Source organism: Oncorhynchus mykiss, chromosome 11, assembly GCF_013265735.2.
Source record: "Oncorhynchus mykiss isolate Arlee chromosome 11, USDA_OmykA_1.1, whole genome shotgun sequence".
Classification (NCBI taxonomy): domain Eukaryota; kingdom Metazoa; phylum Chordata; class Actinopteri; order Salmoniformes; family Salmonidae; genus Oncorhynchus; species Oncorhynchus mykiss.
This window is the reverse complement of record NC_048575.1, coordinates 3,603,629-3,617,050: the sequence shown is the minus strand read 5'-3', so window position 1 is coordinate 3,617,050 and position 13,422 is coordinate 3,603,629. Positions and strand designations below refer to the sequence as shown.

Sequence of the window (13,422 nt, the reverse complement as noted above, 5' to 3'; positions counted from 1 at the left end):
CACTAGAACCTTGGAGCACTAGAACCTTGGAGCACTAGATCCTTAGAACCTCAGAACTCAGAATGTGGGAACATTGGAACGTGCAGCTCTCTGCAACAGTCCTCTGGCCTTGCTCTGCTCACTTCTCCCTATCAAAACGTCAGAGGGTCAAACAGTAAGGCAGCTGTTAGCTTCTGTCAACTACAAGCGCTTCTCCACACTGGCCCAGTTAAAGTCAGTCAGTCCCTCTGTGTCCCTGGTAGGACAGACAGAAGGACAGACAGAAGGACAGACAGAAGGACAGACAGAAACAGGACAAAAGGACAGACAGAAACAGGGCAGAAGGACAGGATAGAAGAACAAACAGAAGAATAGACAGAAGGACAGACAGAAGGACAGACAGAAGGACAGGACAGAAGGACAGACAGAAGAACAGGACAGAAGGATAGACAGAAGAACAGACAGAAACAGGACAGAAAGACAGACAGAAACAGGACAGAAGGACAGACAGAAACAGGACAGAAAGACAGACAGAAACAGGACAGAAAGACAGACAGAAACTGGACAGAAGGACAGACAGAAACAGGACAGAGGATCGACAGAAGGACAGACAGAAGGACAGACAGAAACAGGACAGAAGGAGTGTCCATGCACGAGCAGAGCATAGAGCTCACTGCTTGGGTCAGCAGACGTGTGTTTCAATTACTTAATTTTGTCCTGTGTGTGTGTGGTGTGTGTGTGTGTGTGTGTGTGTGTGTGTGTGTGTGTGTGTGTGTGTGGTGTGTGTTTGTGTGTGTGTGTTTGTGTGTGTGTGTCTGTGTGTGTGTTTACATTTTCTGTTGTAGTGTTTTTACTATCTCCCTCAGACATATCAGTTTGTTCTTCCACAGGCTCCAGAGGAGAGTATTATGATCAGGCAGGGCTGTGGACGACCCAGGACAGGCTGCGGGTCCTTCTGTTTCTCTCCTATGTCACACAGCTGTTTCCCAAGCTCCCGCGGCCTCACCCCGAGTCTGACTGCCGCCATTTAGAATTTTGACGGGCCGGCAACGCAACTGCACCGGTTGCCATGGCATCACTGAGGGGGTCAAACACAGTTGAGATGGGGTATCATTGATTAGTTATTAACTGATTGGACTGTAAAACACACAGAAGGTTATCATCAGGCTCTTTAGGGAAGTAACAAACATGTTGTATGGTCATTTAGATTTTTAGAAAAACTACAACTTTAAACGGAGGTTACCTGAGAAACAGGACCATCATGTCAGGAAGTGAACAAATATGATCGCTAGGCCGATATTCAACAGCATCACCATAGCAACCAGGATAGAGTTAGGAGCCTGCAAGACAACGTAAAGGAGAGTTAGGAGAGAGAACACTCAACTGACACATCCCATAATTATGCAAATCATCTCTTTACAGTCGGGACTTTAACAGGAATAAGATAAATAATTGTTAATTATGCAAATCATCTCTTTACAGTCGGGACTTTAACAGGAATAAGATAAATAATTGTTAATTATGCAAATCATCCCTTTACAGTTGGGACTTTAACAGGAATAAGACAAATAATTGTTCACTCCCGATAGATAAACAAATAATGATATAAATAACACTAATGTCAATGCAGCCTTATGTCTAACTATCGCAACATAGTCAGTGATGGAGACAGGATTTTGTTTACTGAGGTAACTATGGGGTAGCTTGGTGATTAGTTAGGGATAACAATGGAGTAGCTTGGTGATTAGGTAGGGGTAACTATGGAGTAGCTTGGTGATTAGGTAGGGGTAACTATGGGGTAGCTTGGTGATTAGGTAGGGGTAACTATGGGGTAGCTTGGTGATTAGGTAGGGGTAACTATGGGGTAGCTTGGTGATTAGTTAGGGGTAACAATGGAGTAGCTTGGTGATTAGGTAGGGGTAACTATGGGGTAGCTTGGTGATTAGTTAGGGGTAACAATGGAGTAGCTTGGTGATTAGGTAGGGGTAACTATGGGGTAGCTTGGTGATTAGGTAGGGGTAACTATGGGGTAGCTTGGTGATTAGGTAGGGGTAGCTATGGGGTAGCTTGGTGATTAGTTAGGGGTAACAATGGAGTAGCTTGGTGATTAGGTAGGGGTAACTATGGGGTAGCTTGGTGATTAGGTAGGGGTAGCTTGGTGATTAGGTAGGGGTAACTATGGGGTAGCTTGGTGATTAGGTAGGGGTAGCTATGGGGTAGCTTGGTGATTAGTTAGGGGTAACAATGGAGTAGCTTGGTGATTAGGTAGGGGTAACTATGGGGTAGCTTGGTGATTAGGTAGGGGTAGCTTGGTGATTAGGTAGGGGTAACTATGGGGTAGCTTCGTGATTAGGTAGGGGTAACTATGGGGTAGGTTGGTGATTAGGTAGGAGTAGCTATGGGGTAGCTTGGTGATTAGGGGTAACTATGGGGTAGCTTGGTGATTAGGTAGAGGTAGCTATGGGGTAGCTTGGTGATTAGGTAGGGGTAACTATAGAGTAGCTTGGTGATTAGGTATGGGTAACTATGGGGTAGCTTGGTGATTGGGAGGGGTAGTTTGGTGATTAGGTAGGGGTAACTATGGGGTAGCTTGGTGATTAGGTAGGGGTAGCTTGGTGATTAGGTAGGGGTAACTATAGGGTAGCTTGGGGATTAGGTAGGGGTAGCTTGGTGATTAGGTAGGGGTAGCTATGGGGTAGCTTTGTGATTAGGTAGGGGTAACTATGGGGTAGGTTGGTGATTAGGTAGGGGTAGCTATGGGGTAGCTTGGTGATTAGGGGTAACTATGGGGTAGCTTGGTGATTAGGTAGAGGTAGCTATGGGGTAGCTTGGTGATTAGGTAGGGGTAACTATAGAGTAGCTTGGTGATTAGGTATGGGTAACTATGGGGTAGCTTGGTGATTAGGAGGGGTAGTTTGGTGATTAGGTAGGGGTAACTATGGGGTAGCTTAGTGATTAGGTAGGGGTAACTATGGGGTAGCTTGGTGATTAGGTAGGGGTAGCTATGGGGTAGCTTGGTGATTAGGTAGGGGTAACTATAGAGTAGCTTGGTGATTAGGTATGGGTAACTATGGGGTAGCTTGGTGATTAGGAGGGGTAGTTTGGTGATTAGGTAGGGGTAACTATGGGGTAGCTTGGTGATTAGGTAGGGGTAGCTATGGGGTAGCTTGGTGCTTAGATAGGGGTAGCTATGGGGTAGCTTGGTGATTAGGTAGGGGTAACTATGGGGTAGCTTGGTGATTAGGTAGGGGTAGCTATGGGGTAGCTTGGTGATTAGGTAGGGGTTGCTATGGGGTAGTTTGGTGATTAGGTAGGGGTAGCTATGGGGTAGCTCTGTGATTAGGTAGGGGTAGCTATGGGGTAGCTTGGTGATTAGGTAGGGGTAGCTATGGCGTAGCTTGGTGATTAGGTAGGGGTAGCTATGGGGTAGCTATTGCCTTTCCACCTTTCTCTCTCTCCTCTGCTGGGGCCGTATGTATCAAGCGTCTAGGATCAGGCCCCCTGCCCCTCTCCATGTAATCTGATTCATTATGATCTAGGATCAGGTCCTCTTCTCCATGTAATCTGATTAATTATGATCTAGGATCAGGTCCCCCTCTCCATGTAATCTGATTCATTATGATCTAAAAGGCTGATCTAAAAGGCTGATTTTAGATCGGCTCTCCCACTATGAGACGCTGTATACTTACATGCTCTTCCTCCTTCCCCTCAGCCATCTCCATACTGGCCTTCTTGGTCTCTGCCAGGCTCTTTGGTTTTAGCGAATCCTGCTTCCTGAGTTTGCACGGTTCGCTGGTGGGCGTCGGCTTGGGGGTTGGCGGGGCCATCCGTGCCAGGGTCAGTTGACTGGGCTCCTCGTCCTCCTCAGGCTCAGGTTCCGGGGGCAGGGGTCCCCTGGAGGGGGCTTTGACGTAGTAGCTATGGTACTGGGAGTGGAGTTGTCCCACTCCATTAACAGGACCCACCACCGTCTGCGGAGCAGCAGCCTGGGGAGGTGGTACGTTGGTGGGGCCAGGCTCCGGGGCCTTGGGGGGTTTGGCTGGAGCCTCCTCGTATCTAATCTGGGAAGAGGGAGCAGCAGCTCTTGAAGGCTCGGCAGCGATGGAGACCCTCTCCTCTTTACTCAACTTTCTGCTCGACCGCTCCTCCTTGCTAATCTTAAGGCCCGGCTTCTCCTCTTTGCTGGCCTTGCGACTGTGTGATGATTCGTCCTTGCTGGTCTTAAGGCCCGGCTTCTCCTCTTTGCTGGCCTTGCGACTGTGTGATGATTCGTCCTTGCTGGCATTGCGACTGTGTGATGATTCGTCCTTGCTGGCCTTGCGACTGTGTGATGATTCGTCCTTGCTGGCATTGCGACTGTGTGATGATTCGTCCTTGCTGATCTTGCGGGAGGCGGAGGTGGAGACGCTGTTGCTGTGCGGTCTCTTCTTGCTGTGGGGCGATGGGGGAGGGGTGGGCCCGGGGGTCTGGGCGGTGCTGGTGGGGTTGTCCTCCTTCTTCTCTTCAGCAGGATCTACTGCCTCCATGAACGCCTGCTTGATATAGTCAGGACCTATAGGGGAGACAGACAGAGACACAACTCATGTTGATTCAATTAACACACTCTTGCATGCAATATGAAACCACCATGTGTATGACATATTAGAGGGTGTCGTGGGGTGCAGTAACAGAGACCCCGTTACAATTAACAGGTATGAACCTTTGATTTGATTTGATCAATCATTCATCTGGTGGTGGTGAAAACAACACACAGATACATAGCTATAGACACGCACGCACACACACACCACACACACACACACACACACACACACACACACACACACACACACACACACACACACACACGCACGCACGCACGCACGCACGCACACAAACACGCTCCTGTCTAGATTAGTAGAACAGAGCTCAGCTATCTGCTATCTACTGCTCCTGTCTAGATTAGTAGAACAGAGCTCAGCTATCTGCTATCCACTGCTCCTGTCTAGATTAGTAGAACAGAGCTCAGCTATCTGCTATCCACTGCTCCTGTCTAGATTAGTAGAACAGAGCTCAGCTATCTGCTATCCACTGCTCCTGTCTAGATTAGTAGAACAGAGCTCAGCTATCTGCTATCCACTGCTCCTGTCTAGATTAGTAGAACAGAGCTCAGCTATCTGCTATCCACTGCTCCTGTCTAGATTAGTAGAACAGAGCTCAGCTATCTGCTATCCACTGCTCCTGTCTAGATTAGTAGAACAGAGCTCAGCTATCTGCTATCCACTGCTCCTGTCTAGATTAGTAGAACAGAGCTCAGCTATCTGCTATCCACTGCTCCTGTCTAGATTAGTAGAACAGAGCTCAGCTATCTGCTATCCACTGCACCTGTCTAGATTAGTAGAACAGAGCTCAGCTATCTGCTATCCACTGCTCCTGTCTAGATTAGTAGAACAGAGCTCAGCTATCTGCTATCCACTGCTCCTGTCTAGATTAGTAGAACAGAGCTCAGCTATCTGCTATCCACTACTCCTGTCTAGATTAGTAGAACAGAGCTCAGCTATCTGCTATCCACTGCTCCTGTCTAGATTAGTAGAACAGAGCTCAGCTATCTGCTATCCACTGCTCCTGTCTAGATTAGTAGAACAGAGCTCAGCTATCTGCTATCCACTGCTCCTGTCTAGATTAGTAGAACAGAGCTCAGCTATCTGCTATCCACTGCTCCTGTCTAGATTAGTAGAACAGAGCTCAGCTATCTGCTATCCACTGCTCCTGTCTAGATTAGTAGAACAGAGCTCAGCTATCTGCTATCCACTGCTCCTGTCTAGATTAGTAGAACAGAGCTCAGCTATCTGCTATCCACTGCTCCTGTCTAGATTAGTAGAACAGAGCTCAGCTATCTGCTATCCACTGCTCCTGTCTAGATTAGTAGAACAGAGCTCAGCTATCTGCTATCCACTGCTCCTGTCTAGATTAGTAGAACAGAGCTCAGCTATCTGCTATCCACTGCTCCTGTCTAGATTAGTAGAACAGAGCTCAGCTATCTGCTATCCACTACTCCTGTCTAGATTAGTAGAACAGAGCTCAGCTATCTGCTATCCACTGCTCCTGTCTAGATTAGTAGAACAGAGCTCAGCTATCTGCTATCCACTGCTCCTGTCTAGATTAGTAGAACAGAGCTCAGCTATCTGCTATCCACTGCTCCTGTCTAGATTAGTAGAACAGAGCTCAGCTATCTGCTATCCACTGCTCCTGTCTAGATTAGTAGAACAGAGCTCAGCTATCCACAGCTGTTTCATTTGTCTGGAATGGACAACTAAGAATTATCATCTTGACAATGTAGACTCAACATTATAATGAAGGTATGTATTTCTATCAACAAGTTATCATAGTCTACTATATACCACCTGAATTACCACCCTTAACTACAACCCTTAACTATCACCCTTACCACCACCTTAACTACCACCCTAACTATCACCCTTAACCACCACTTTAACTACAACCCTTAACTAAAATCCTTAACTATCACCCTTCACCACCTTAACTACAACCCTTAACTAAAATGCTTAACTATCACCCTTAACTACCACCCGTAACCACCACCTTAACTACCAGCCTTAACTACCACCCTTAACTACCACCCTTAACTACAATCCTGACTGGTTGCATCACTGCCTGGTATGGCAACAGCTCGGCCTCCGACCGCAAGACACTACAGAGGGAAGTTTGTACGGCCCAGTACATCACCGGGGTCAAGCTTCCTGCCATCCTGACCTCTATACCAGGTGGTGTCAGAGGAAGGCCCTAAAAATTGTCAAAGACTCCAGCCACCCTAGTCATAGACTGTTCTCTCTGTTACTGACATTTCTTATTCTTATCCGTATTAGAGGAGAGAGAGGAGAGATGAGAGAGGAGAGGAGAAAGGAGAGAGAAAGAGAATGTGAGAGGAGAGATAGCAGAGAGAAGAGAGAGGAGAAAGGAGAGAGAGAAGAGAGGCGAGAGAAGAGAGGAGAGAATGGAGAGAGAGGGGAGAGAGAGGAGAGAGGAGAGGCAGAGATAGGAGAGGAGAGAGAATAGATGAGAGAGAATTGAGATGAGAGGAGAGAGAAAGAGAGGAGAGAGAGGAGAGAGAGAGAGGAGAGGGAAAGAGAGAGGAGAGATAGAGGGGAGAGAGAGAGGAGAGGGAAAGAGAGAGGAGAGATAGAGGGGAGAGAGAGAGAGGAGAGAGAAAGAGAGAGAGAGCGAGAGAGAGAGAGAGCATTGCGGTTAAATCCCTAGTTTCATTAATCAGCTTGAATGAAAAAAGTCCAGACCCAGTGTTATGTACTGGTTATGTACTGGTAGAGAGCGTGGTACTGGTCAGGCACCATGTTATGCAGAAATGCGCACAGTGTCTCCAGTTCGAGCCAGGACTGGGGACCGTCGCTGGAGGTTCCGGACTGGGGATGTAGAGCTGCGTGTGCCAGCTCTACATCAGATCTCCAGTGCGCCTCCACAGTTCAGTATGTCCTGTGTCTCCTTCCCGCACTCGCTCTGAGGTGCGTGTCACCAGCCCGGTACCACCAGTGCCGGCACCACGCACCAGGTATCCAGTGCGCCACCACAGTCCAGAGCCTCCAGCGACGATCCCCAGTCCGGAACCTCCAGCGACGGTCCCCAGTCCGGGGTCTCCAGCGACGGTCCCCAGCGACAATCCCCCAGTCCGGAGCCTCCAGCGACGGTCACCAGTCCGGAGCCTCCAGCGACGGTCCCCAGTCCGGAGCCTCCAGCGACGGAACCTCCAGCGACGGTCCCCAGTCCGGAACCTCCAGCGACGGTCCCCAGTCCGGAGCCTCCAGCGACGGTCCCCAGTCCGGAGCCTCCAGCGACGGTCCCCAGTCCGGAACCTCCAGCGACGGTCCCCAGTCCGGAACCTCCAGCGACGGTCCCCAGTCCGGAACCTCCAGCGACGGTCCCCAGTCCGGAACCTCCAGCGACGGTCCCCAGTCCGGAACCTCCAGCGACGGTCCCCAGTCCGGAGCCTCCAGCGACGGTCCCCAGTCCGGAGCCTCCAGCGACGGTCCTCCGTCCGGAGCCTCCAGCGACGGTCCCCAGTCCGGAGCCTCCAGCGACGGTCCCCAGTCCGGAACCTCCAGCGACGGTCCCCAGTCCGGAGCCTCCAGCGACGGTCCCCAGTCCGGAGCCTCCAGCGACGGTCCCCAGTCCGGAGCCTCCAGCGACGGTCCTCCGTCCGGAGCCTCCAGCGACGGTCCCCAGTCCGGAGCCTCCAGCGACGGTCCCCAGTCCGGAGCCTCCAGCGACGGTCCACAGTCCGGAACCTCCAGCGACGGTCCCCAGTCCGGAGCCTCCAGTGACGGTCCCCAGTCTGGGGCCTCACGTCAATGATCTGCAGTCCAGAGCCTCCGGCGATGATCCACGGTCCGGTTCTACAAAGGCGGCGGGATCAACGTAAAGAGGGGGGGCGGCGTCCAGAACCAGAGCCGTCACCGAGGGTAGATGCCCACCCAGACCCTCCCCTATAGGTTCAGGTTTGTGGCCGAGAGTCCGCACCTTTGGGGGATACAGTCACGCCCTGGCCTGAGATATCTCTGTTTTCTTTATATTTTGGTTAGGTCAGGGTGTGACTAGGGTGGGTACGCTAGTTTTTGTATTGTCTAGGGTTTTGTAAGTCGAGGGGTTTTTGTATTTCTATGTTGGCCTGATATGGTTCCCAATCAGAGACAGCTGTTTGTCGTTGTCTCTGATTGGGGATCATATTTAGGTAGCCATTTCCTTTTGGTGTTTGTGGGTTCTTCTTAATATTATTATTATATTATTATTATTCTTAATATAATAAAGAATGTACACATACCACGCTGCGCCTTGGTCCGGTTCATACCACGCTGCGCCTTGGTCCGGTTCATACCACGCTGCACCTTGGTCCCATTCATACCACGCTGCACCTTGGTCCGGTTCATACCACGCTGCGCCTTGGTCCGATTCATACCACGCTGCGCCTTGGTCCGATTCATACCACGCTGCGCCTTGGTCCGGTTCATACCACGCTACGCCTTGGTCCGATTCATACCACGCTGCGCCTTGGTCCGGTTCATACCACGCTGCGCCTTGGTCCGATTCATACCACGCTGCACCTTGGTCCCATTCATACCACGCTGCGCCTTGGTCCGGTTCATACCACGCTGTGCCTTGGTCCGGTTCATACCACGCTGCACCTTGGTCCGGTTCATACCACGCTGCGCCTTGGTCCGGTTCATACCACGCTGCGCCTTGGTCCGATTCATACCACGCTGCACCTTGGTCCGGTTCATACCACGCTGTGCCTTGGTCCGGTTCATACCACGCTGCGCCTTGGTCCGGTTCATACCACGCTGCGCCTTGGTCCGGTTCATACCACGCTGCGCCTTGGTCCGATTCATACCACGCTGCGCCTTGGTCCGGTTCATACCACGCTGCTCCTTGGTCCGATTCATACCACGCTGCTCCTTGGTCCGGTTCATACCACGCTGCTCCTTGGTCCGATTCATACCACGCTGCCCCTTGGTCCGGTTCATACCACGCTGCCCCTTGGTCCGGTTCATACCACGCTGCGCCTTGGTCCCATTCATACCACGCTGCGCCTTGGTCCCATTCATACCACGCTGCGCCTTGGTCCCATTCATACCACGCTGCGCCTTGGTCCGGTTCATACCACGCTGCACCTTGGTCCGGTTCATACCACGCTGCGCCTTGGTCCGGTTAATACCACGCTGTGCCTTGGTCCGGTTCATACCACGCTGCGCCTTGGTCCGGTTCATACCACGCTGCGCCTTGGTCCGGTTCATACCACGCTGCGCCTTGGTCCGGTTCATACCACGCTGCGCCTTGGTCCGATTCATACCACGCTGCGCCTTGGTCCGGTTCATACCACGCTGCGCCTTGGTCCGGTTCATACCACGCTGCGCCTTGGTCTGGTTCATACCACGCTGCGCCTTGGTCCGATTCATACCACGCTGCGCCTTGGTCCCATTCATACCACGCTGCGCCTTGGTCCGGTTCATACCACGCTGCGCCTTGGTCCGGTTCATACCACGCTGCGCCTTGGTCCCATTCATACCACGCTGCGCCTTGGTCCGGTTCATACCACGCTGTGCCTTGGTCCGGTTCATACCACGCTGCGCCTTGGTCCGGTTCATACCACGCTGCGCCTTGGTCCGATTCATACCACGCTGCGCCTTGGTCCGGTTCATACCACGCTGCGCCTTGGTCCGATTCATACCACGCTGCGCCTTGGTCCGGTTCATACCACGCTGCGCCTTGGTCCCATTCATACCACGCTGCCCCTTGGTCCGATTCATACCACGCTGCGCCTTGGTCCGGTTCATACCACGCTGCGCCTTGGTCCGGTTCATACCACGCTGCGCCTTGGTCCGGTTCATACCACGCTGCGCCTTGGTCCGGTTCATACCACGCTGCACCTTGGTCCCATTCATACCACGCTGCCCCTTGGTCCGATTCATACCACGCTGCGCCTTGGTCCGGTTCATACCACGCTGCGCCTTGGTCCGATTCATACCACGCTGCGCCTTGGTCCGATTCATACCACGCTGCGCCTTGGTCCGGTTCATACCACGCTGCGCCTTGGTCCGGTTCATACCACGCTGCGCCTTGGTCCGGTTCATACCACGCTGCGCCTTGGTCCGATTCATACCACGCTGCACCTTGGTCCGGTTCTTACCACGCTGCGCCTTGGTCCGGTTCATACCACGCTGCGCCTTGGTCCCATTCATACCACGCTGCGCCTTGGTCCCATTCATACCACGCTGCGCCTTGGTCCGGTTCATACCACGCTGTGCCTTGGTCCGGTTCATACCACGCTGTGCCTTGGTCCGGTTCATACCACGCTGCGCCTTGGTCCCATTCATACCACGCTGTGCCTTGGTCCGGTTCATACCACGCTGTGCCTTGGTCCGGTTCATACCACGCTGTGCCTTGGTCCGGTTCATACCACGCTGCGCCTTGGTCCGGTTCATACCACGCTGCGCCTTGGTCCGGTTCATACCACGCTGCGCCTTGGTCCGATCCTTATAACGAACGTGACACTGATCATTTATCTGTGGATCTAAAATCCTCTGGTGACACAGACATGTAAAGTTGTGTATCGTCTACGTAGCAGTGTAAATCAATGCTGTGTTTTCTGAATACGCTGCCAAGGGGTAACATATATAAATGGAACAATTACCGGACCCAGAATCGAACCTCGTAGAACGCCACGTCATATGTATTTTCTCTGAGTTATGTTCACCAAGGGACAAAAAACTCTCGACCGGTTTAATAGGTCCTAAACCAATTTAGAACTGGACCGGAGAGGCCAAGCCACCTCTCCAGTCTGTCCAGAAGGACATCATGGTCAGCAGTGTCGAATGCAGCACTTAAATCTAAGATTACAAGGACAGAGAGCTGTTTGGCATCTGCGTTGGCTCTAGGATCATTTATCACTTGAACTAAGGCTGTCTCTGTGCTGTGGTGGACACCAAAACCAGAATGGAAAACAGTTGGCACATAAAACATATTGTATCTGTTTGAACACCAATTTCTCCAGAATTTGCCTTAAGAATGGACGGTTGAAGATTAGGTGAACATTGCTAAGAACTGGAAGACTCTAGATGACTTTTCTTCAGAAAGGGTTTCACCAGAGCAGTTTATAGTGCAGTGGGGAAAATGCCTATTAAAACAGGAAGTGATTAACAATAGCGTGCACTTCATCAGATTAGTGCAATTAAAAACAGTTTTGTAGAAGGTGGTGGGGGATAGGATGGAGAAGGCAGGTAGAAGACATAAGTTGTGATATCACTTTCCTGAGCATGTCTCTGTGTCAACCAGGGAAAATACATCCATAGTTCCTTTTGCGTGGTCGGCTAGGACTCATATCATCTAACTTCTCATCAGGTCTTGACTGATACCCAGCCTGACGTTGCTTATCTTATCTCGCAAACTCATCATATTTAGATGTGGATGATTTTAACATCGTGACATTTCTACATGAGGAACGAAGCCCAGGATCTGAATAGCAGAGTGCGCGTTCACTTCCAGATTCTGCTTTGGTCAAATGTATTGGCCGCTAGTCGGTGAATCTGTGCGTGACAATAGGCTGTTCCAGATTACGCAGATTGAAAATGCTCCAGCCTGAATACACATGTTGTCAAATAACATTTTGAAAAGTATTTTTTTAAAACCATATAATTCATGAAGGCACTTCATTATCAACAATGAAATATTATCAAATATTATCAACAATTAAATATTATCAAATATTATCAACAATTAAATATTATCAACAATTAAAAATCTACATATCAGCCTTCACTGGAATGACCCTTCAGCGTCTGTGTTAGCTGTGTTAGCTGTGTGTTAGCTGTGTGTGCTGTGTGTACTGTGTCTGCTGTGTTAGCTGTGTGTGCTGTGTGTGCTGTGTTAGCTGTGTGTGCTGTGTGTGCTGTGTTAGCTGTGTGTGCTGTGTTAGCTGTGTTAGCTGTGTGTGCTGTGTTAGCTGTGTGTGCTGTGTGTGCTGTGTTAGCTGTGTGTTAGCTGTGTTAGCTGTGTGTGCTGTGTGTGCTGTGTTAGCTGTGTGTGCTGTGTTAGCTGTGTGTGCTGTGTGTGCTGTGTGTGCTGTGTTAGCTGTGTGTTAGCTGTGTTAGCTGTGTGTGCTGTGTCTGCTGTGTTAGCTGTGTGTGCTGTGTGTGCTGTGTTAGCTGTGTGTGCTGTGTGTGCTGTGTGTGCTGTGTGTGCTGTGTGTGCTGTGTTAGCTGTGTGTGCTGTGTGTGCTGTGTTAGCTGTGTGTGCTGTGTTAGCTGTGTTAGCTGTGTTAGCTGTGTGTGCTGTGTGTGCTGTGTGTGCTGTGTGTGCTGTGTGTGCTGTGTGTGCTGTGTTAGCTGTGTGTGCTGTGTGTGCTGTGTTAGCTGTGTGTGCTGTGTGTTCTGTGTTAGCTGTGTTAATGTATTACTATACTATAAACACACCACCACCACCTTAATGTATTACTATACTATAAACACACCACCACCACCTTAATGTATTACTATACTATAAACACACCACCACCACCACCTTAATGTATTACTATACTATAAACACACCACCACCACACCTTAATGTATTACTATACTATAAACACACCACCACCTTAATGTATTACTATACTATAAACACACCACCACACCTTAATGTATTACTATACTATAAACACACCACCACCTTAATGTATTACTATACTATAAACACACCACCACCTTAATGTATTACTATACTATAAACACACCACCACCACACCTTAATGTATTACTATACTATAAACACACCACCACCACCACCTTAATGTATTACTATACTATAAACACACCACCACCACACCTTAATGTATTACTATACTATAAACACACCACCACCACCACCTTAATGTATTACTATACTATAAACACACCACCACCA

The 13,422-nt window shown here is 50.2% G+C and overlaps 1 protein-coding gene across 2 annotated transcripts in view; it reads right to left on the bottom strand.

Moving 5' to 3' along the window:
* Window positions 1-738: 738 nt before the first annotated feature.
* Window positions 739-13,422, bottom strand: part of jph1a (junctophilin 1a) — a 92,756-nt gene continuing 80,072 nt past the window's right edge. Inside the window, exons 5-8 of one of the 2 annotated variants that reach the window (XM_036934667.1) lie at window positions 4,353-4,531; window positions 3,669-4,286; window positions 1,223-1,319; window positions 739-1,057 (exon numbers count right to left, since the gene is read on the bottom strand). In XM_036934667.1, coding sequence (XP_036790562.1) covers window positions 1,239-1,319; window positions 3,669-4,286; window positions 4,353-4,531 — 878 coding nt within the window. In that variant the 3' untranslated portion in view covers window positions 739-1,057; window positions 1,223-1,238. Of the gene's footprint in view, window positions 1,058-1,222; window positions 1,320-3,668; window positions 4,532-13,422 lie in introns of both variants that reach the window. The other variant, XM_021620035.2, reaches the window with a different exon arrangement.